Raw genomic sequence first — 21,300 nt, 5'->3', positions numbered from 1 at the left:
TGAGAATCCCCCGAAGATGCTTGTTTTAGACAGGGAAAGCTCCAGCTGTTGAATTTTAATGTATGCAGAAGTTCAATCCTACTCATTTGGGCCTGAATGGAGACAATGGTTTCCTATCCCATTACCGATGATTTCCCCAGCATTGCTGACATACGCTGTGTTGTCATCAAAAGTGGGGAGGGGGGAGGGGCAGTGGAACTTACCCGGCCTCTTGGCACCATTGTGTGGCTTACTGGGAAGGAAAGGGGTAAGAAAGTGGGGCAGATCAAGTGCAGTTCAGATGCATTGGCAGGAGCACTGGATTGGCTCCAACGGGGCAGACATGCCGTGTTGACCTCCCCACTGCCTCCTCCCTCCCGTTCCGGTAAACTGCAGTAACACCAGAGTCAGGAAGCCAACTAAGCTCTGCTGTTCCCTCTCCCTTCCAGAAGCTCTTGGCTATCTCCCTCTCATACCTATTTTCCGTACATTCAAGCTCTAACTGAATTGCCACTTAATTCCAGCTTCTCCATTTTTTCCCTTTACTCCCCTGTGATTAGATACCTTGCAACTGAGGACTGCACTTCATGCATCTGATAGAGTGGGCTCCAGTCTATCAAAACACACAATTTATTAGACTTTAAGGCCAATTTATGCGTCCATCTCAGCACCTAATTTATTAGTCTCCTTTACGTGGCAACAGACTAACATGGCTACCCCACTGGAGCTTTGCTTTAAAGTTTCTGAGAAAAAATTAAAATGAATTAAAATAACTTGGATAATTGGAGGAAAGTACAAAGGACTAAAGCTATTCAGAAAGCTGAATAAAAAGGCGTTAAAACAGGAAAAGCAACCTCATCTACCGATAATAGCTATTCCTCTAACAGGAATACCTATCATAAATAACATGATAAATTAAAAGGTTAACCTTCATGCTAACAAACATGTTCTTGTTAAATTACTAAACAAAAAATCCTAAGAATGTTGGAAAGCGTTTAATGTATTAATTTTTAAAATAAAGTATAACACTAACAATAGGGAGTTATATTTTACTTTTGCATACATGCCATTCTGTTACATGATATATAATTCAAATCGCTTCAAATGGCATTTTTTTAAAAAGGTTGGTGGTTAAAAGTGGGCAGAGGAGGCCATATACAGTATTATAACAAATACACTTTGTCCATGAGAAGATGTAAGTATTACAAACATTGTGATACACATTCTAACTAAGAATTATAATCTGGAAATGACTTCCAAAAGAAATTATTATTATTATCATCATTTTTATCATTATTATTATTTATGTATCATTATTATTATTATTTACTCACCCTTCACCCCAAGGTCCCAGGCAGGGTTAGAATAATTAAAAGGCATTGTTGCAAACAGTTTAAATGTAATCTACTTTCCTGTAAATCTATTTTGGCACAAATACGAAAAGATGATGAAAGTGCACAATTACACAGAGAAATATACAGCTTTTAGCTGCTCTGGTTTCTTTTCTATTTTGATTTTTTAAAAATATTGTTTTTAACTCTAAACTTTTATAAAATAATTTGAATGCATAATTTATTATACATAAGCCACTTATGAGTTTTTTTCATAGTTAAGCATTACAGTTTTTTATAATTACAGTAAAGCTACGATTTTACCTTTATATATATATATATATATATATATATATATATATATATATATAGTCACAGCCTTATGAATGTGGAGTATTTAACACATTCCCCTTCCTTCACTTATTTTCTTACATTTATCCTCCACCTTTCTCCTGCCATGGAACCTACAGCAGGTGTGGTGGCCTGGAGACAGTACTGGTGGCTGGACAGAGAGGATTGGGGCCCAAAATTTGATCCCAATTCCCCTGTCCTGAGGTCCCCCCCCCCCCCGCTTTGGACCATACCTTTGGTCTCTCCCTGCCCAAGCAGTGCCATAATGCAAATTCAAAGGAACTATTCCATAGAAAAGACTGCAATAAGACAGCTAAAATGCTAACAATTCAATTGGGGACACACACACCCCACATTAATTCCCATTTATTACCATGAACGTAGCGCTCAGGGCCATCTTTAGCATATGTGTTGCCGGGGTGCAAAGATCCGCCCAGCGCCCCCAAATTACCATATTTCCCCATGTATTAGATGAGGTCATCCTATAACGGATAGTGGCGTGGGGGAGAGAGTTGGTGGGCGCGCAACTCTCTCCCATGCTGTTGCGGGAGGAGAGTAATCCCCGCAGCCGTGAGGGAGGGAAGCTGCACACATTTGGCGCTCCCCAGAATTCAGCGCCAGGGTGCCCCGCACCCCTTGCACCCCCGGGTAAAGACGGCCCTCGTAAGGCTCTCCAGACTGAAAAGACACAAAATAGACAGCTCATGCATGCAAATACCCTCGCTATCCTGGCAACAAGCAATTCTGATAGGCGTAACTGAATGATGAAGCAACATGTACATGGAATCCCTTCAGATTTCATTCCTTCCTTCCTCTTTTAAAGACTTCCAAATGTTTAGTATGCACATATACAACAAAGCTGGTATGTAACCAATGTTAACTCTGCTCAGATGTGTTTACATGGCAAGCCAAAAGAGAATTTATTAGCAGTAGCTACAGCTACTTTTTTGAATGGGTGAGTGTTTCTTTGACGTGCCGCTAATAGAAGGAAAAGCATCCGCCAGTGGCACTAGCTCTTGTATTGGCGGAGTGGTTTTACCATCACCATACAGGAAAGCAAATAGCACAGTATGGAGAGCATGAGACTCTCAATTTCATCATCGCGGGTTTGAGCCCCATGTTGGGCTAAAGATTCCTTCTTCGCAGGGGGCTGGACGAGATGGCCCTCGGGTTCCTTCCAACTCTACCGTTCTATGATTCTATAACATGGCCCACCATCTAAATAAGACATCCAACCTTATTCCCCTTAAAAATAGGTAGAATTTTAATATCACACTAGGGCTAAGAAAAGCATGCAACTACAAAAATATCTTTTGGGGGGAGGGGGGGCATATGGGCAACATTTAACTAGAACGCAGCTATTAGGATGAGTTGTAAGGTATCAACCAGTACTTAGGAACAATTCCAGGATCAAGCAAGAAGTAATACACAAATGCATGCAACAGTAGTTCACATGTTTTTCCTGAACTGTTTTTTTTTTTTTGGGCGGGGGGCAACTGGGAGCAGTAAAGTGGTTGGAGGGAAGGGGCCCTCAACTCACTCCCATTCTGCTGCTCTCAGAGTCTAGCTCCCTTCCCCAACAGTATTGTGCATGCGTGCTTCTAAGGGCAACACATAGACCTTGGGAGTCCAGAAGATAAAGTTTCCTAATTTCCCCTAATTGCACAGCAACCTGGCTCGGTCAGATTGGCCAGAACTTCCAAGGCATCACAGCAGCTAAGCCAATGGCGGCTACAGAAATGGTGACATCATTATCTGGGGCTCCCTGGCAAAGAGGTAACAAAGGACTACTGTGATACCAGAGCAGATCGGCATTGTGTTGCTCAGAGACTAGGCGATTGCTTCTAAATAACAGTGTTTAGAATTGAGACGTATATTGGCTTAAGTCCAAGGAACAGGAGAATGCAGAAGCACACGAGGACACTGCTTGATGACGTTCAAGGTCTAGTTGCTGTGCTGATGGGCCCTGAGGTACTCTGGAATTAAGACCTTTAAGCCACGTGAGCCTGGCAGAAATTTCAAAGAAACATGAGCAGCTTTTGCTACAGGGACTGAGGTTTCTTTCACTGTTATTTTTGGGCACCGGCGTTTCTTTGTTTTTGGATACTGTTAAAAATTATGCCACTTTCTACTATTGAAAAGAGCAAGTTTCAAACAACATTTCAAATAGCATATTCTCTTCCATTCACAGCCAAGATGTATTTACCTTGTAGAGGCCAAAAAATCCCAGGTCCCGCAGTACAGTAAGGGCACTAACGCGTGGACCCGTTGTGATCTCTCCAGCCACTTGCAAGCGGATCTTGACAATTTCCAGGGGGTTTGTGAAAATCACTTGAGATGCTCCGGCCTGAAGTGGGGAAAGGAAGACACGTGAGTGGCCCTGTGAACATGTCTCCACTGTGAAGTACAGAAAGGAAGAACTCTTCAAATACTGCTAGGTCTCCATATACTTCAATGGTGCCTTCACAAGGATAGGGGTGAATTGAGGTGATACAGTGACGTTGCTTGACGAACTGCAGTGCAAAATGAACTGATGTTAATTATGCATTTTAATTGCGACGGATTTAAGGATTGCAAGCTACTGGTCTGTTAGACACAACGAGCTAAACGACCCTTAGATAAACATACGCCACTGTAAGGTGACCTCCATACAGCTAGACTCCATACAGCTTTGCTTAAAACGAAGTCAGTCTATTTCCCTGATTCTGGAAGGCCAGGAGTAGAGTAAAGCAAGCCGTAGAGACATTTCAAAGCTGAATTATTAACTAAATAGAAGAAATGAAATCTGCCTGGCAGCATCTATCACAGCCTGGAAATCTGGCAGAATCTTTCTCTCTCTCCCTGTTTTGGCTCCCGTACAGAAAGCGCTGTGGAACATATGTATTTACAACAACTAATTTCCTCTGCTTTAAAAAAAGTTACTGAACTGAAAGTTTGTATATCCTCAAATGGCATCTTACTCAGTTGCTGCTAATCTGATGTGAACATCATTTCTCTATGCAAAAGGCAGACCTACTTTATTCAACTTGCTCCAGATAGCACTAGAACTCAAGCAGGAAACCAAGAGTTTCTTTAAGAACTCGGTAGCTTACTTTCATTTGTTTTTTTGCTTAGTAAGTTAGTCATGAGGAACTGCCAACAGCCCGTTAAAACAACAATACTTAAGCAGACAAAAGTGCCTCACTAATAAAGCTAATCCTGCGTAGGACAACTAGGAAAAGCTTGGAAGATTTGGGATGCAAACCAGTCGTCCTGGAAGAAAAAGAAAAAAGCCTACCCTCTTCTCCCTCAAACCCAGCCACCTCTGGGAAAATTCATCTCCTGCACTGGGATTCTGTGACTCCCAGGGCTGGACACCAAGTCCTGGGGAAAGCAAGTCTCTGAGGTATACAAAAGGGGAAAGGACAAGTGGAGAAAGGACAAGTGCCCTGGGTTGCTGCAGGGCTTGTGTGGCTCCTGGACCCAGTGGATCAATTGAAGGTATTTTTTTTGTTTTGTTTTCCTTGCAAATACATCCCTGCGCAGTAGCAAATCCTCGAGCTCTGTCGCGGTGAGCCTGGATATAAGGCACGACACCATTTTTCAAAATGTCCCCAAGAGTAATTGAGAGGAAGCAGAAGATGATGGATTGTTTACCTGCCTGTGCCCACTCTTGGCCAGAGGCCACAGAAGGAAGAAAACCAGAAGGGCAACAGAGGGGAGCGGGACTCTGATGAAACTCCTGTGTCACACACAAGTGCCTCTGGAGGTTTCCTGTGCTGGTTTTGCCTGCACTCATACTCCCGGAGTTACACTGCTATGCTTGCCAACGATAGCAGACAATGTTGTATTAAATGTGCTTGTGTGGGAAGAATGCTGAGAAGTACGCCGTATCTGTTCTGCTGTGCCATCCCCATAGCGCATGGGGCTTCGCAGGCATTTTCTCAAAACACATGGGGGGAATCTGACGCAGATGGATTATGTTAACAAGGCAAGGATGACAGTTCAAGTCTTAAATCCCTTTGAAATCAATGGTACTACCTGGGGTTATTAGAGGCCAAATCATTAGTTTCTGATCTCCAGCCAAAAACCCAACTCTGAGTCTAGCCTGGGCATTCCTCTAGTATTTTCCACAATTGATATATGCGATTAGCCATTTCCTTCTATTTATTTTAATGAGCTGCAACTGTGGATACCAAGCCTATATTGAAATAATTAAGACGAGAATGATATTCCTCCCGAAGTTTCAGAAACAGGCTGCTAAGCAGCTCTTAAAATCTGCATTATTTTAAAATGCAGGTTTGGTGTGTGAAATACCACCAAGCTTGTTGGAAAGTGGCAGTCTTTGCGAGCTGCGTTTAAACAATGAAACAAATGATGGGGGCTCTTAAGTATGCCAGGCGGAGAGCAAATTGCGCGGAAGCTCTGAACTGCAGCCCCTTTCCAACAAAAAGTCTGGGAACTCTGCAATCCTACCACAGTGAAAATACAGGTAGGGGAACGTTTAGTGGGGGATCGTATACTCTGCATGCAAAAGCCCCCTCCCCACCCTGTTTCTTCTGTTTGAAATCCTGGAGAGACATAGCCAGTGACTGTGGACAATACTGAGCTAGTATTCTCCATATACCCATTCCCAAATTATCAATGTATATCATCTCAATGGAGACCAGGGCAGCTGCCAACTGCTGGGTGCTTCTGGTGACAAGGAAAAACACACCTTTTCGTTACAGCCTTTTCTGAAAGTTAAGACCAGCCCATCTACTCTTATAGCTGTAAACTGGTGTTTACACCTGCTTTGCACACAGAAGGTCCCAGACACAGCTGTCTGAAACCCTGCAGAGCTGCTGCCAGCCAGAGTAGACAATACTGAGCTTGATGGACTTAATGCTCTGACTCAGTATAAGGAAGCTTCCGATAATACAACGATCGATATGGAAGTAAACACCAGAAGTCAAAGGGCATTCCTTTCAACGGGTCCACTCTGAGTGGGACTCAGCTAAAGCAACTTGTGCCTTTATGTATTTATATTTCGAAGTTTCATTGTTTTGCCTGGCAGCGGCAAAGTATCGAATCAGCAGATTGAACGCATTTGCTTAATATATGCAATTTCAGAGTTCACCCCATCCCTAAGTTTCACCTGCGCTTCAAGTACATGGCTGGCTGAGGACAGCCCATGGCATCCCATGGGTGGCACTGACTCTGTTCATGTGTTTGTGACCAAGCACCATGATGGTGTCTGAGGAGGTGTTTTTTTTAATTATCGAAAGCAACATGCACAGTAATGGTGAAGAGGAAACCGTTATAACTCTTATTCTACCATTGGTAGGCTGAAGTCCTGGAAGGCTTCCACAATTAGCACAATTTCACACCCCAAACTACACATCAACCCTGTGAAGTACGTTAGGCTGAGGGACAGTGACTGGTCCAAAATCACTCTGGAGGCAAATACATGGGAATGCCATGGCCTAACCAACGGTGGTAAATTTAATTATGTCAATGCTGCAGAGCATGAATTGGAAAACTGTGAAACTCCAGATGTTATGGGGCTCCCATTATTCCTACTTATTGGCCATGCTGCCGGAGTTAAAGTTGAGGGTCCCCGGGTCCCCAGCCCAGAGCCAGGAAGTTGGGTTTGGGTGCAAGACCAAATCGCTACTCAACGAGGAAGCTTACTAGGTGGCCCAGGGCAAGCCAAGATCTGTCAGTCCTAACCTACCTCACAGATTGCTGTGAGGCTTCCGAGGAGCTTCTGGAGGAACAGTGGGATCAGAATGTTATACTCACAAGCAAACAAACAAAAGAAAAGGGGTTTATGTCATGGCAGCCTGCAGGAATTTAAAGCCCTCCTGCGCAAAAACATTGCTGCTTCAGAGACTTCGGCGACATCCCATAAACTACATTATATATGCAAGGATTTGATTAAAAAAAAGTAAAAACAAAAACAAAAAAGCACCTAAAGTTAAAATATCTCTCTGTTTTTAAAATAATAAATATTGCTGGAACACTTTTATGGAACAGCAAGATGAGGATCAATGTTTTGTTTCAGCATTCAAGGACCACACAACACGACAGCCCTAAGTCGCCTTATCCACTCTCTACTGTAGGTTAATATGTATTTTTATGGAAATTTGTTTCTGCACTTTTTCAGTAACAACTCTTGACTTCAAAACAAAAACCACAATATCACTAGACACCTCTCGATGGCAGTATAGCCTTGTACACACGTGTCTATCATTCTTCCTTTCTCTTTCTTTCTTTCTTTCTTTCTTTCTTTCTTTATCATATTTTCTCTGCACTTCCCAGGAGAAATGGGGAGGGGGTAGGGAATCGGATATTTCTCCTTTGTCTGAAAGAAGAGTGTTCTGTCACTTAGGAGGGGGAGGGAAATATTACCACAATGCTGGTGACCACCTTAATTACCATTTAGGAGGGAAAGAAACTTGATTGTTTGCTTGACCCGCCACTCAAAAACAAGGTCTCAGGTCATTACACGCAACTGAACTAAGAGAAAAGCGTGAAATGATAAAGGCAACTTCTTCTCCCCTCCTGCTTCTTCTTCCCTTCCCATATCCTGCACCTCAGACTCCAGAGAGGACACGGCAAACTTTTGCGAATCATAGAATTCTGGACTTGGAAGGGAGGGACCCCCGATGAACTGGCTGCAAACACAATGAAGTTCAGGTTTTGAAGAATACCATTTATTTAAGTGCAATCAATAGCTGCATTTGCCTTGTTAAAGATAGAGGGAGCAGCTTGAACGCTGGGAAAAGCCAATTTGTGAGTTAAAGGTTGTAGCTGAACATCTTTCAAAAAACAAGGTTGCATGGACTAGCAAAATAATTTAGGAAGAACCCTGCATTCTGTTTCCAAGAATGGCTAGTCAGGGGTATCTGGAGTCCCCAAAGAGGATAATTCTGTTTTTTTTAAAAGCCCCTACTTAGTTGCCTTTTGTTCTATACTAAGGAATTCCAAATACTAGGAGATCCAGCCTTTCGATAACTTTGGCAGCTCCTTTCCACTCCACACATTTTCCTGCTCGACAATGTTATTACTGAGAGGATGGCCACATAGGCACTGCAAAAATAGGGAAAATTTGTCATTGAAGCATGGGGGGTGAGGAATAGGAGAAGTATTTGCCCCCCCCCAAAAAAACCAGTACATGTGCTAATTCTTTAATAAGTGTTATTTAAGCAGAAATACAATATACAGTGGTACCTCTACTTACTAATTTAATGTGTTCCGAACACACATTTGTAAGTCGAAAAAAATTGTAAGTCGAATCCCATAGGAATGCATTGGGAGAAAAAATTCGCAAGTTGAAGCAACCCTATCTAAAAATTCGTAAGTAGAAAAAATCCTATCTAAACCACATCCAAGATGGCGGATGGAGCTCCATTTGTAAGTAGAAAAATTCGTAAGTAGAGTTATTTGTAAGTAGAGGTACCACTGTATCTCACAATAGTAGGGGATGCAGTGATCAGTTGACCCGTGCGTGCCGGCTGTCTTAGTGGAAAACTTTTGATAGGCACCCACAAGGCCCTCCCTGCTCTCTTTTCATGGTTCTTTAAACCAGACGTGGATCAGGAAGCCCTTCAGATAGAGAAGATGTCTTCAAAAAGAGGACTGTCCTCTTTAAAGCAGATCACGCGGCTACCCTGTTTTTGAGCGAGGAGCTACAGACCTCTGCCTGCAACTACAGAGCTAGCTGCACCACAGACTTCAATAAAAAGTATGACAATATTGGTCAAAGTTAGCAACTTGCAAAGTTATTAACCAGGGTGGTACATGCAGAGAAGGAATCTCATTTTAGTCCACTGAAACTTGTAGCCATCTTGGCTCCTCTGAATGACAGAGCATTCCTAGAGAGCCTTCCTTCCTACAGAGGCTAGACTGGCTCCCTCCTTGTTGTCCTACCAGCAGGTAAAGACTGTTTTTATGCTGGTGGGCTTTGGGGGACAACTGACTGGGTTGTTGTTGTTTTTTACTACCTGTAGATTGTTTACTAGATTTGATGAATCTATTTTTATATCATTTTATTTCTGTTATACATTAATTGCTTTTTAACTTCTTCTTTTTAAAAAGGTTTCTGTGTTTTATCCATGTTTGTTTTCATTTTTGTGAGCTGCCTTGAATCCCAGTTCTCAAGAAAAGGTGTAGGCAGGAAATGATAGATAGATAGATATAGATAGATAGATAGATAGATAGATAGATAGATAGATAGATAGATAGATAGATAGATAGATGATGATCCCCCCAACACCTGAAGAAAATAGAGTCCTGACCGGGTATCTTCTCATCTCACTTCTTTCTGCTTTTCTGCTACTCAAATTTTCATAAGCAGAGAACCAGTGTGACTACACACTTCTTGCGTTTTGAAATTACTAGAAAAGGGTTGTTGTTGTTGTTGTTTTTAATTGAGGAATGCTCCCCTCTTATTTTTTTTTTTAAAAAAACAATTTAAAAAACAAAAAGGGATTTATCAGCCCAGCACAATATGAACACACAACTTAAGGACTTTGGCAGTACATTTTTAGCTTACAAAATGCTGAAGATTTCTCTTTTTTAAAAATAAAAATAAAAAAAATAGCTGGTAAGGTAAGGTGTACGAAACCATGGAATTAAACAATATGAAATAGTAATATTTCTACCAACACGGCATAGATTTAATTTAGTGAGGGAAAAGACGAAAAAATTTAAGATTTCCTCATTCTAATTTTCTAACGGCATGTCTAAGTAGGAAAAATATATTTTATTTACAAGCTCTGACCAGTTCTGTGCTATAAAAACAGAAGACTTGATATTTTTCACTTTATTAGCTATAGCAGTTCTTCAGAAGCTGAGCCAAGAAATCAAAGTGGAGCCTATTTGATTGATGTTATAAATGCAATTAAGTCACAGGTTTGTCAAATATGTTAACATTTGGCTCTGCCTCTAGTATGTGTCTATTTTGACTGCAAGTAGAAGAAGTAGTAACATTTAATGATTTACAGACCTTCCATGTCTTAAGGTCTGGTAGCTGAATTAAATCTATGACACCACCCCTTTGCCTTTATTTGAGCATTTGCAGACTGTGGTAACCTTTTAAAGACAACAACAACATTTCATAACTATTTCTCTCTTCTTAATTCAGTTCTTATTAGTGGTCCAGCAATAAGATTTCAATCACTTGGAGCAAACAAACAAACATTAACACAACAGCAACGGCATGCCATGAAATGCAATATTAAACCATAATACATTCTAGTACAGATTGTCAAGCTTGGCAACTACCCAGCATAGCTGCCAAGTTTTCCCTTTTCCCGCGAGGAAGCCTATTCAGCATAAGGGAAAATCCCTTTAAAAAAGGGATAACTTGGCAGCTATGCTACCCAGGTGAGGTTCCATAAAATTGTCACTGCTTTCCAGGCCACCTGAAATGTAAGGAATGTTTTATATTTGAAAAATGAGAATGTACTGGCTCCGAAGTTAACAACTCACCAAGCAATTTCTTCCTTGGCAAATTATAAGATGGGGCAATTTTAACAGATAGTGACAAACATATTCCGTTTCAGTCTTAGATCTTGTGGCAATACCTCCTTGTATGGCTCTTGTAGAAACTGGGTAAGCATAGCTTGACTGGTGGGATACAGCTCCATAAAAGGATAAATGGCAGAAAAACATGAATTCCTGATAGATTTGGTATCTTTTAGAATATCACATGGGACTGTATCCCTTTTAATTTTCTGAAAGAACGGGGGGGGAGTTTTTTAATTTAAAAAAATGTATTCTAGTAAAAGTTAAAACTTTGGATTGCATTTGAAATTGGTGATAGAAGAGCACACTAACTGAAGAAAAACCAAGCAATGCTATAAATTAAATTTGAAAACTAATAATTCATAATGAACAGACAGCAGAGAAGCTTGAAGTAACTATTTTTCAAAGCAGCGCCTTCTCCCCCCCCCCTTTAAAATGAAAAGATGCTTAACATTTTTTTAAAGAAAGAAAGGGTGGGTGGCAGAGGAAACAACACTTTTATAAAAAATGTAGCCCAAAGGTAAAAATGGGCTCACGTAAGCAACTTCAATCCTGCCAGAGATAACCACTCTCATCCCTACATAACAGACTTCAGTCGATACCAGTGTTGTATCCCATATCAATTCAGGAGAATGAATTACTAAGTGAAAACAAAATTCTAGGTTCTTGAGGCTGCTCAGATTATACCTCAGAAATGGATCTGGCTATCTAAGCCAATATTCCATATGGAGTATCAGCATATTCCTATATGCTATACTACAGAAAACTCCCCTTCCCTAGAGAAGTTCAAATCTCCCCTCCCGAACAAGAATTATTATTTTTCAACACACAAATGAGGAACAACTTCTTTCCTAAATACTGTGTGTACACACACACACACACACACACACACACACACACTCCACCACAAGTATCTTTCCCGCTCCTGGAATAAAGTGCAGCGTTTTATTTTATCCATAATGCAGACTTCTGCCAAATGACTTATCAGAACAAGGTCTTTGCTTACCGCAAAAGTTTTCATTTTTCTTCACACAACAGTGGCACATATTCCCCAAATTAATTTTTTTAATAAAACCAACCACCTGGATCACAAAAGCTGCAATCCTCATGAGTTTTGCAATGATTTGAAACAATATCCAAAGTACACTTTACACCAACTGTATCAAAAACTCTTCGCTTGGAAACAAAAGCAAAAATTAAAAAAAATGCAATAAGCATTCTTGCTATTTATGCCTTGTGCCAAACGCAGATGTTTCTAACAAGGTTGCCCAGTTCAAATCCTTGCAAAAATCACTCCCTGGGGTGGCACAGACTCCAGGAGTCTCTGAGGGTGCATACATTTTGCCAGTATACATGCAAACCCTACGATACAGTTGTGTTTAAGATTCTCTAAGAGAGACATGGAAGGTGTTTCTTGCTGCAAGATTTTTAAGTGGGCAGCTGCTTAAATTTAGAAAATAAGAAAGGAATACTGTATCACGTTAGGGCTGCTCCCAGACAAGTGGAACATACAAATAAATTGTTGCCCTTCCATGGAACGAAATGAAAATTTACTATTAGGGATATTGCACTGTCTATATGGTCCTCCTATGTTCTATTGCCACCAGTAGGCATGGCATAGCTGATATCAGCAGCAAAAGCCCATTCCTCCTGAGCAGTGAAATGAGAGAGGGCAGGCGGGGAGAGAACAGTTGAGACTGTTAAAAAAAAGAGAGAGCATTTACAGCATTTGGCACTAAACACCTTCTCATTTGAGCACGATTGACCATTACAATCCCTGAAATGTCAAAAAATGAAGTGTTTTAATATTTGCTTTGGGTTGGAAGTTTAGAGTGGCAGTGTTTAATTAGGAAGGAAACGTGTTCCTAAAACAGTGGTGAATGAAAAAGGGCTTTATTTCTCTTTGTTTTTAAAATAGCTTTATAATGGCAAATTGCTAAACACCCTTTCATATTTTGCTTAAACTTCCATATTTAAACAGGAGTACCCAGGAAATTCAATTTTTTAAAAAATCAACAGGTTTATAATATGATGCCTATATGTTAAAGTGAAAGTGTGCTGAGCTGTGATACGCTAACATGCCTGATGCATCACTGCTAACATCTATACCTGTGAAGGTTGCACTATTTTTACTTCTTAAAAGCTCCCAGGCTTTCTACAATAAGTAAAAAAGATGCAATAAGCACAGGGACAGGGACATGGTGCGGATGCCCCATAAAATGTGAGTGAACAGGGCATGACAAGTCCAGGCTAAATGCCTAGTTACACTGCTTTACAACACACATTCTTCCAGAATATTGTGCCACTGGTTTTTAATCAAGTGCTGTGTTAGAATTTCGACAGCACAGCAGAAGTGCACAAACTGTTTCTATTTAGCCCTCCTATTGTTAACAAAAACTTCAGTGACAAGCTTGTTTGTGTACTTTCAGAACTATTTGCTTTGATTATTTGCATCCTTTCCACACATGCCATTAGAGTCAACACAAGTTTGGTGTTTCTTAAATGCCACTGTGTTTTCTTAACAGGTTATCATTTAACCAGCTACAATGCTTCTCTCCAAGCCTTCTAGCAAAGACATCAAATGATACTGTAATCTGCTGTGAAAAGGAATTACATCTGAGAAATTAAAATGCAAAACACTACTGTATTTATATTATCATTAAATTTACTTTTCCTCCAAGCAGCCCAAAGGTGGCATACACACTTCCCCTCATATTATTCTCACAACATCTCTGCTATGCTGAAAGTAGTGGCTGGCCCAAGGTCACCCCATGAGCTCCATGGCTGAGTGGGGATTTGAACCCTGGTCTCACAGGTCCTAGTCCAACACCCTAACCACTACACCACACAGGCTTAGCGTGCACCCAGATCACAAGTCTGTACCCACACCATTTTTAGGTGAGCTAAAGAGCCCTTCAAGCAAAGGGCTGGGTGTGTTGCAATTATGCTCAAAGCTCCATGAGACTTTTGCAAACTGTGGATCAAGCTATCAGAGCAAAGAGCATGCCATCAAACACTTTGCAACTTACCACACTAACAATGCACAAGTTCCCCCCCCCTCTCCAAATGACCTTAAAGATGAGAAACATTTCAAGACTTGTGACTAAACAGGGCAATTTGCACATCAATCCTCCTTACGCTACTTCCAATATCAAAATAACCTTCCAAGACACCTTTTGTCTCTTTAATGAGAAGATGGAATTGGGCTGTCAACTGTATTAAGTACCGTGGGGTCATGAAACAAAAACCTCTTATTTTCCCTAGCGAAGAAAATAAGTTCACTGCAACTGAAGGCGGCTTTTTCCATTGAGACAAGCAGCTTTGTGGGTTGCAAGTGCAGAAGTCAACCATGTGTACTAATTCTCACTAATTCTGCAAGGTGAGCTCCCCAGTGACTCAAAAGTCAAGGAATGTCAACTGCAGCGCAAACAGCAAAGCGCAACTGTGCTTGTGACACCGAACCAAATTCCAGAAGGACAATATACCTGTTGAGCCACTCGAAACACTTGTTCCTATTCTCGATGTCACCGTCTCTCGTTTTTTGGGGGGGGGGAACCCAACATGGCATACAGCAACTCCTTAGCTGGAATCAGTATACGTTTATAAAAAGCAAACAAACCCCCAAACCTTTATTACAATGGAAGCTAAGGGCAAAACAAAACCCTCATTAAGGCAGCAGTCCTACATGCACTTAGCTGTGGCTTAAGTCCCACTGAAATCAGTGGGTTGCACTTGTAAGCAGACATGCGTAAGACTGCACTGCAAATCAAGCTACTGCTGAGCAGATATGACAAGTGAATATTGAAATGAAAATCTGCTGTCCTGTTGAACAGAGGACAATGGAGCCAGTGTATGTTTCCACCTATCTCCTGCCTATGTTATACTTCAACAGGTGACTTCATGATTATCCCAGACTCAATAATTTTATAAAATTGATGTGTAAAAATGATACATGGGAGAAGAAGGGGGAAAAAATGAGACATTGCACTACCTTTGTTACCCAAAAAAATCCTTAATAAAAATAATTAATAATATTAATAATAATAATAATAATTTTAGGGGCTTGTGTACTGGAAGGCCTGGAAGGAGTCACCAAGACAGCATTGCTGCTTCCTTCCGTCTCCGTAGGATGAATCCATCTCACTGGCGTAAAAATCAGCAAAAGTCAAAATTAAGGACAGAACTTGCAACCATTTGTTATGTGACCTAGAGTCTGTGAGTCTTTCGTGGAATCTTTTTTCTTTTTCATGAGGCAGAAATCTAAAAAGGGGGCAGCATGAGCGGGGAAACAGAAGCTTCTTTTTTGCACTGTTGTTTTCTTTCCTGCAGAAGGACATATTTTTCTCCCTTCCTCCACCAACTGCTTTTCTCACCCAGGAGGGAAAAAGAAGTGGCAACCGTATCTTTTCACGACAGAGGGTATAAAAGGGACAGTTTTAGTCTGAAAAAGGATTAAGAAGCCCCTCTTTTCCTTCAAACTGTAGCCTCAGCAGCTGCACCGTGTAAAACAACAACAACAGCAGAACTATACCTATTGCGTAGCTCTGTAAGGCTTTCAAAATTAATCATCCACTGGCCTAGGTCTAGACCAACCACAGTCAACAAGTGGCTTTATTTCTGATGTTCAGGTGTGAGTGCTGTTGCTGATGCAGCCGAAACAGCACAATCCACCCCAAGGGGGAAGTATCAGCAGACTTGAGAGAGAGCCCCGAGGTCTGCAGAAGTACAAAAACACCTCCAGAGGAAACTAACCCCAATAAGGACTGGCCACAGAAGACCCTTGCTTACTGTTGAAGGAAAAAAATGGAACATTGAAAGGGTGGTGGGAAGGGAGCACAGCTGATTAACACACCGAACAGAAAGACTTCACACACACACTTCAACATTTTGTTGCCGGTTTGTTAAGCCTCTGTTTAGAAGAACGAGGGAAAATGAGAGAGAAAGACAATATAGAGAGAAAGACAATACAAACCGGGACCTATGTACGAAGGGTAGGATACAAGATTTAAAAATAAGTATGAAATGAAATGAAATAAATATGGAGGAATTACCATCTCTATCCATGCTGCCAACTTTGAAAGGCTGACTGGAACATAAACAAAACAAGGCCACCCATAAAGAGACAACACACGTCTCATCCTACCTACCTGGCACTGTTGTCTGCCCTCTAGTTAAACACTTCAATTCAAAGAAAGCCCTGGGCTGTTTGCCACCAAACACTGACTGCCAGGAAATTATGCAGAATCACATAATTAATTTTAGAGTCTGGATGCCGGCTGAAAGATTCAGCATACACAGTACTTTTTGAAAATACGGCTATGAAATGGTCCTCTTTCAGAACATGACTGAGCCATCAGAAGGTACTAAAAAGATACCTGTGCCATTACTTTATTTTCCTAAGTGTGTGTGCAAAGTATCCACTATTTAGAATTAATTAGGAAAATCAATCAGCTGCACAAACTGACACAATAAGTAAATTGGCCATAAATGGTGCTATAAAAATGAATAATAATAATAATAATAATAATAATAATATTTTGTCTGTCTGCTATGGGGCTTTTGGTCATTTGCAAATCTTTCTTCTGCATCCCCAAATATTTTATTTCATTTAAAGTTTTATTACTGTGCATTTTGTGCTTGCGAACAAAAAAAGGGTCCATGGTCTTTCCTTTTTTAAAAGAAAAGAAAAGAAAAATGCTTCTTGAACGCTCCTTCAGTTACAGAACAGGTGAGCCTACTTGGCACTGTGTGACAGGTCACTGATCAAACAAAACAGGCAGACATCGCCCCCACTTTTAGGAGAATTGTGCAAAGCGAAAGCTTCTCCACTGAAGAACATATACTGCTTTCTCTAGGCACAGCTGCGCGAGTCTCTTCTTCTCCCGATATTACGGTACTGTTTGCTGTGATCCGATTTTGTACTTCCACGTTCTTTTCAGCAGAGATATAAATTGCTTTAGAGAGTGACCTCATCCTTCTTATGACAGCAAGAAATTTACCAGTCAGCTTGGAACGCCACCAGCCCTGCCCTGCCCCAATGATCAAAGCCAGTTTAAATGAACAGCCTTCTCTGTCTTCAAAATGGCACTCATCTTTGAACAAGAGTTCATTTCATGTACAAAGGATTTATTTTAATTGCTTGAATAAAATCAATACTCCCCGATAAAGCGCTGGTTATAATTATATAAGCTGATGTTGCAAAACTAAGCAGCAGGGATATTGTCACTTAGAGAGAATGGAACGCAGGTCGTTCAGTAAGATACCACCCCAGGAAGGCAAAACGGACTGCAAAACAAGAGCGCCTTTTATACATTTTGGAACGCACGATGCACTCAGTTAATATCACAAAGCCTAACAACACTATGGCAACAAGCAAGCGCGAATCGTTTTTGTCATTTTGCAGAGCCGGTATTATGGCCTGAATGGGAACATTAGTGGGTGAAATGTGGGCAAGGGGGGGCAAAGAAGACGAGACGGACAAGGCAGAGTAGGTGCCGCGGCAAATTTGTGCATTGAGCCAACTTTCAAATACACATTGTATTTAAGCAAGCCTGTAAGTGTTTGCAAGCAAGCAATTAAACTGCCAATATTGCAACAACAACATTGTATTGTATTACATTGTATGTAATCAAGTCTATCATTTTACCAAGTGCACTTTCAAAATGCCAAGATAATTACAAGCATAATAATAACAAATATAGCAACATTGTATGTAACTTTAGCAAAGGGGGACCTTTAAAATACCAGTTATTACTACTACTACTATTACTTTTGTTATTACAACAAAAATTATTAAACCCTTAAATTAAATAATAAAGGCAATCAAAATGCTCAACCTGTTACCATTTAAGAGCCATCTTCAATTGACTACTTAAGAAAGGAACCAATAGGTTTGTAAGCTTAAATGCTTAATCTTTGTGTTTCTGTTCCTAATAAATGCATCTCAGATAAAACAAATATAGAGAAGATACTTACACAGCCACCAGCGACAATTTCTGCTGCAAAAGGAACAGAGCCATCTCTCGCCATAAATTTGTCTCTTATAAAATCGTTTACCTTGGAAAACAAAATTTCAGTCAAATGAAGAAAACATGTCCCATTATTCTTTTAACAAAAGAATACCAATTTCCATAAGTATTAATTCTATGGCTTTCATCAATATCACATGTATAATTAGAAAAGAGAGAAAGGACTGCTCCATTTACAGCACAGTAGGAGAGTTTATATATCAGCAGGTATATTCATCTATTTAAAAAATAGCTTAGTTTAAGCATTAGCCTTAAATATTTTTGAATATTTCTTCAAATATGTTCCACTGTCTGTGTGGGAGCTTGATCTTGAAAACAAGTTGTAATGATTTCAACATCATTTCAATGATTTTTGAGTTCACTACTAAGAAGATAGTGCACACAAGATTTCAGACTAAAGTTTAAAAGTATCGTTATTTGGTATTTATGGATTTCTTAGTTGCTTTTCAACTTTAAGCACTACAGGAAATAAGTTATGTAAGGAACATGAAAATGTATGAACAGGACTTCTTTTTATGTATAAGGTTTTCACTCCATGTCATAGTTATTTATATTAAAGTACAAGGCAACGAAGATGAAGGGGGCTGCTATTGAGCTGAACATTTCAAATGAAGCTGTTAGATGATGGGCTTTAGCTAGACTCTCATCCAAAACACACAGAAACGCACTCCATGCAATCTGCAGTGCCCAGAGGCAAATATGAACACAGACTGCATTCTGCAAGTATGACTTTATCAAAGGAAGGTATGCACTTACGCAGGCTCTAAGCAAACAACCCCCTAAGTCTTCTCACTGGGAAATTCAAAGATACAAAAATAAGAGATTATATACGATAAAGGTTTTTGCATTGTACTTACAGTAAGTTTTATGGCCTTTTCTGGGGCTACTCCCAATAATTGTGGCAAAAGACCTGTAAATATAAAAGGAGCAAAAATATATATTACAAAACGTATCATTAAGGTGGCAAATAAACAGCTATGCAAAGTTTGCCACCTAAAAAGAGGGAGGGCCATTTTTAGGGCAATTTTCTACTCTTATGTTCAAAGGGAGCATCTAGACACGTCATTATGATTTTTTGAACCACCTAACCCAAAATAATCATGGTTCGGAACTGCAGCTATTCAAACACCACCATATATCTCCATTATAATGACTTAGAATTCAGAGTAAATGGTGAAGCACAATTCAGAAATCTGCCCTTTACAGATTTCCCTTGGGCTCATTCAGAAGCAATGCATTAGCTTGTTGCTGTACCTTCAGAAACCTAGAGACTGTACCTCCAGAAACCAAAGATGGTACACAGCTTCTTCATCACAGTGGCCAAGAGACAAGACCAGAAAGCCCATCAGCTGAAAACAGCTGAACATTTCACCTGTTCCATAGATTCCCTTTTGAATATTGTAGGGTTTCAAGAAAAGGTTGTGGAAATAGTGTGTGAGAGAAATGACTTTAACACTCCCAAGTGCTTCAATTATCACCTGCAACAAGATGTGCAGCCATAAGGAAATAGCTAACAGGAAAAAAAAGCAGGCCAAGACACGTCAAAGTAATTTTGCAGCTACAGCTCAGTGGTCAAGCACATGGTTTGCATGCAAAAGGTCCCAGTTCAATCCTTGGAATTTCCAGTTAGCAGGTAGCAGGCCTGGCTGGGGAAGACCTCAGCTCTAAGCTTTAGACAGCTCCAGGCAATCAGGCAGAGACATACCGTGTTTCTCCAAAAATAGTACACCGTCTTATATTTATTTTTCCTCAGAAAAACACACGGTGGCTTATTTTCAGGGGATGTCTTATTATTATTATTATTAAGTATGGTACAGTTTAACCTATAAGGTTAAACCTATAAGGTTAAACTGCCTATCACGATGGCTTATTTTCGGGGTATAGCTTATTTTCGGGGTATGGCTTATTTTCGGGGTATGGCTTATTTTCGGAGTAATGGTCTGCTCAGGATAAAGCAGATTCCTGTGTTCTTCGTGGCTGATTTTAAGTTCACATAATGGTGAACTAAAATTTAAAATTTAAGCTCAGTTTATTTACCTAGCCATACAGAACATATTTGCTTTTTTAACGTTACAAGCGCTATGATAAACAAGCATGTAGCGTAAGTCTTTCATTGGATGCTGAATTTCTGCTACGGATTGTTGCGCAATCTTGAAGAAAGGATTGAAAGCCAAGTGCTGCATAAAATGTTCTTTGCAAAACGGAAAAAGAGAGAGGAGGAGCTTAATTTTACAAATGTTGTAAGATTATTTGCAATTTGCTTAAGCAACTATTTCTGAGAAAGTCAACACAACAAAAATTTACAATTATACATATTTTCATGTTTGAGTAAAAAAAAAAACACAGCTCACTATTTCTGAACAAACTTCAAGAGGCGTCTCAAGGCAGATGAGAGAATAAAGAAGCATTATGGTTATTCCACCACTTTGCTCTTTTTGCATCAGCTTTTTGAGATTTCTGTTTATGCTTGATTTTGGAGCAAACCAATTTTGCAGCGACTATTTTGCCTGCTATTTGAGAAGGCACTAAGTCTGGTTTTTCGTTTTCTTTCAAGCTCAGAGTTGCTGGAAAACTACTATAAAAAAAAGTACTGTATTTCCTCTTGCATTTATCGTCTCCCTGCTCAGTGATTGTGATTGTGGGAATCAAAATAGCTCTGTACCTCCAGTAGAGTCTGGAGTACTTAAAACCTGTTGGGTTTTAATGGGATTTTAGCATTTGCCACATCTTTGGATTGTGCCTATTATGTGTATTTAAGCCCCCATCCCACAGAAGCAGGCTATGTTGATTACTCCTGCTTACCTCCTTAGTATTTTAAGTGTGAAACCAAGGCAACCTCAGTCCATTAGACGTATGCCAGATTCAGGTGGAATGACAAAACATGTTTGGTCCTTCCAAGAGCATGGCCAACCTTGGACTCATGTGCTCCCCCTCCTCTCTTTTTTGTGAATGATTGAAGGCTTCCAAGTTCCAGTTTGTAACAAGCCACAGTTGTGTGTTAAAAAAATATCCCATGAAACTGGTTTGTAAAAAACCACAATTAACACACCAGGGTTACAGTCCTGGATTACAGTTTGTTAACTAACAGCTTCTGTTAGGAATATATAGTCTACTAAAGA

The 21,300-nt window shown here is 40.2% G+C and overlaps 1 protein-coding gene across 2 annotated transcripts in view; it reads right to left on the bottom strand.

Annotated features, from left to right (window-relative positions):
- Positions 1-21,300, bottom strand: part of SLC25A13 (solute carrier family 25 member 13) — a 109,424-nt gene that overhangs the window by 18,685 nt on the left and 69,439 nt on the right. Inside the window, exons 12-15 of one of the 2 annotated variants that reach the window (XM_035129398.2) lie at positions 19,039-19,091; positions 18,129-18,209; positions 3,868-4,008; positions 1,885-2,339 (exon numbers count right to left, since the gene is read on the bottom strand). In XM_035129398.2, the coding sequence (XP_034985289.2) occupies positions 2,139-2,339; positions 3,868-4,008; positions 18,129-18,209; positions 19,039-19,091 (476 nt within the window). In that variant the 3' untranslated portion in view covers positions 1,885-2,138. Of the gene's footprint in view, positions 1-1,884; positions 2,340-3,867; positions 4,009-18,128; positions 18,210-19,038; positions 19,092-21,300 lie in introns of those variants that run through there. The other variant, XM_035129397.2, reaches the window with a different exon arrangement.

Source organism: Zootoca vivipara, chromosome 12 (assembly GCF_963506605.1).
Source record: "Zootoca vivipara chromosome 12, rZooViv1.1, whole genome shotgun sequence".
NCBI lineage: Eukaryota > Metazoa > Chordata > Lepidosauria > Squamata > Lacertidae > Zootoca > Zootoca vivipara.
Note: the sequence above shows the minus strand (reverse complement) of the source record. Positions and strands in the feature narration are given on the sequence as shown.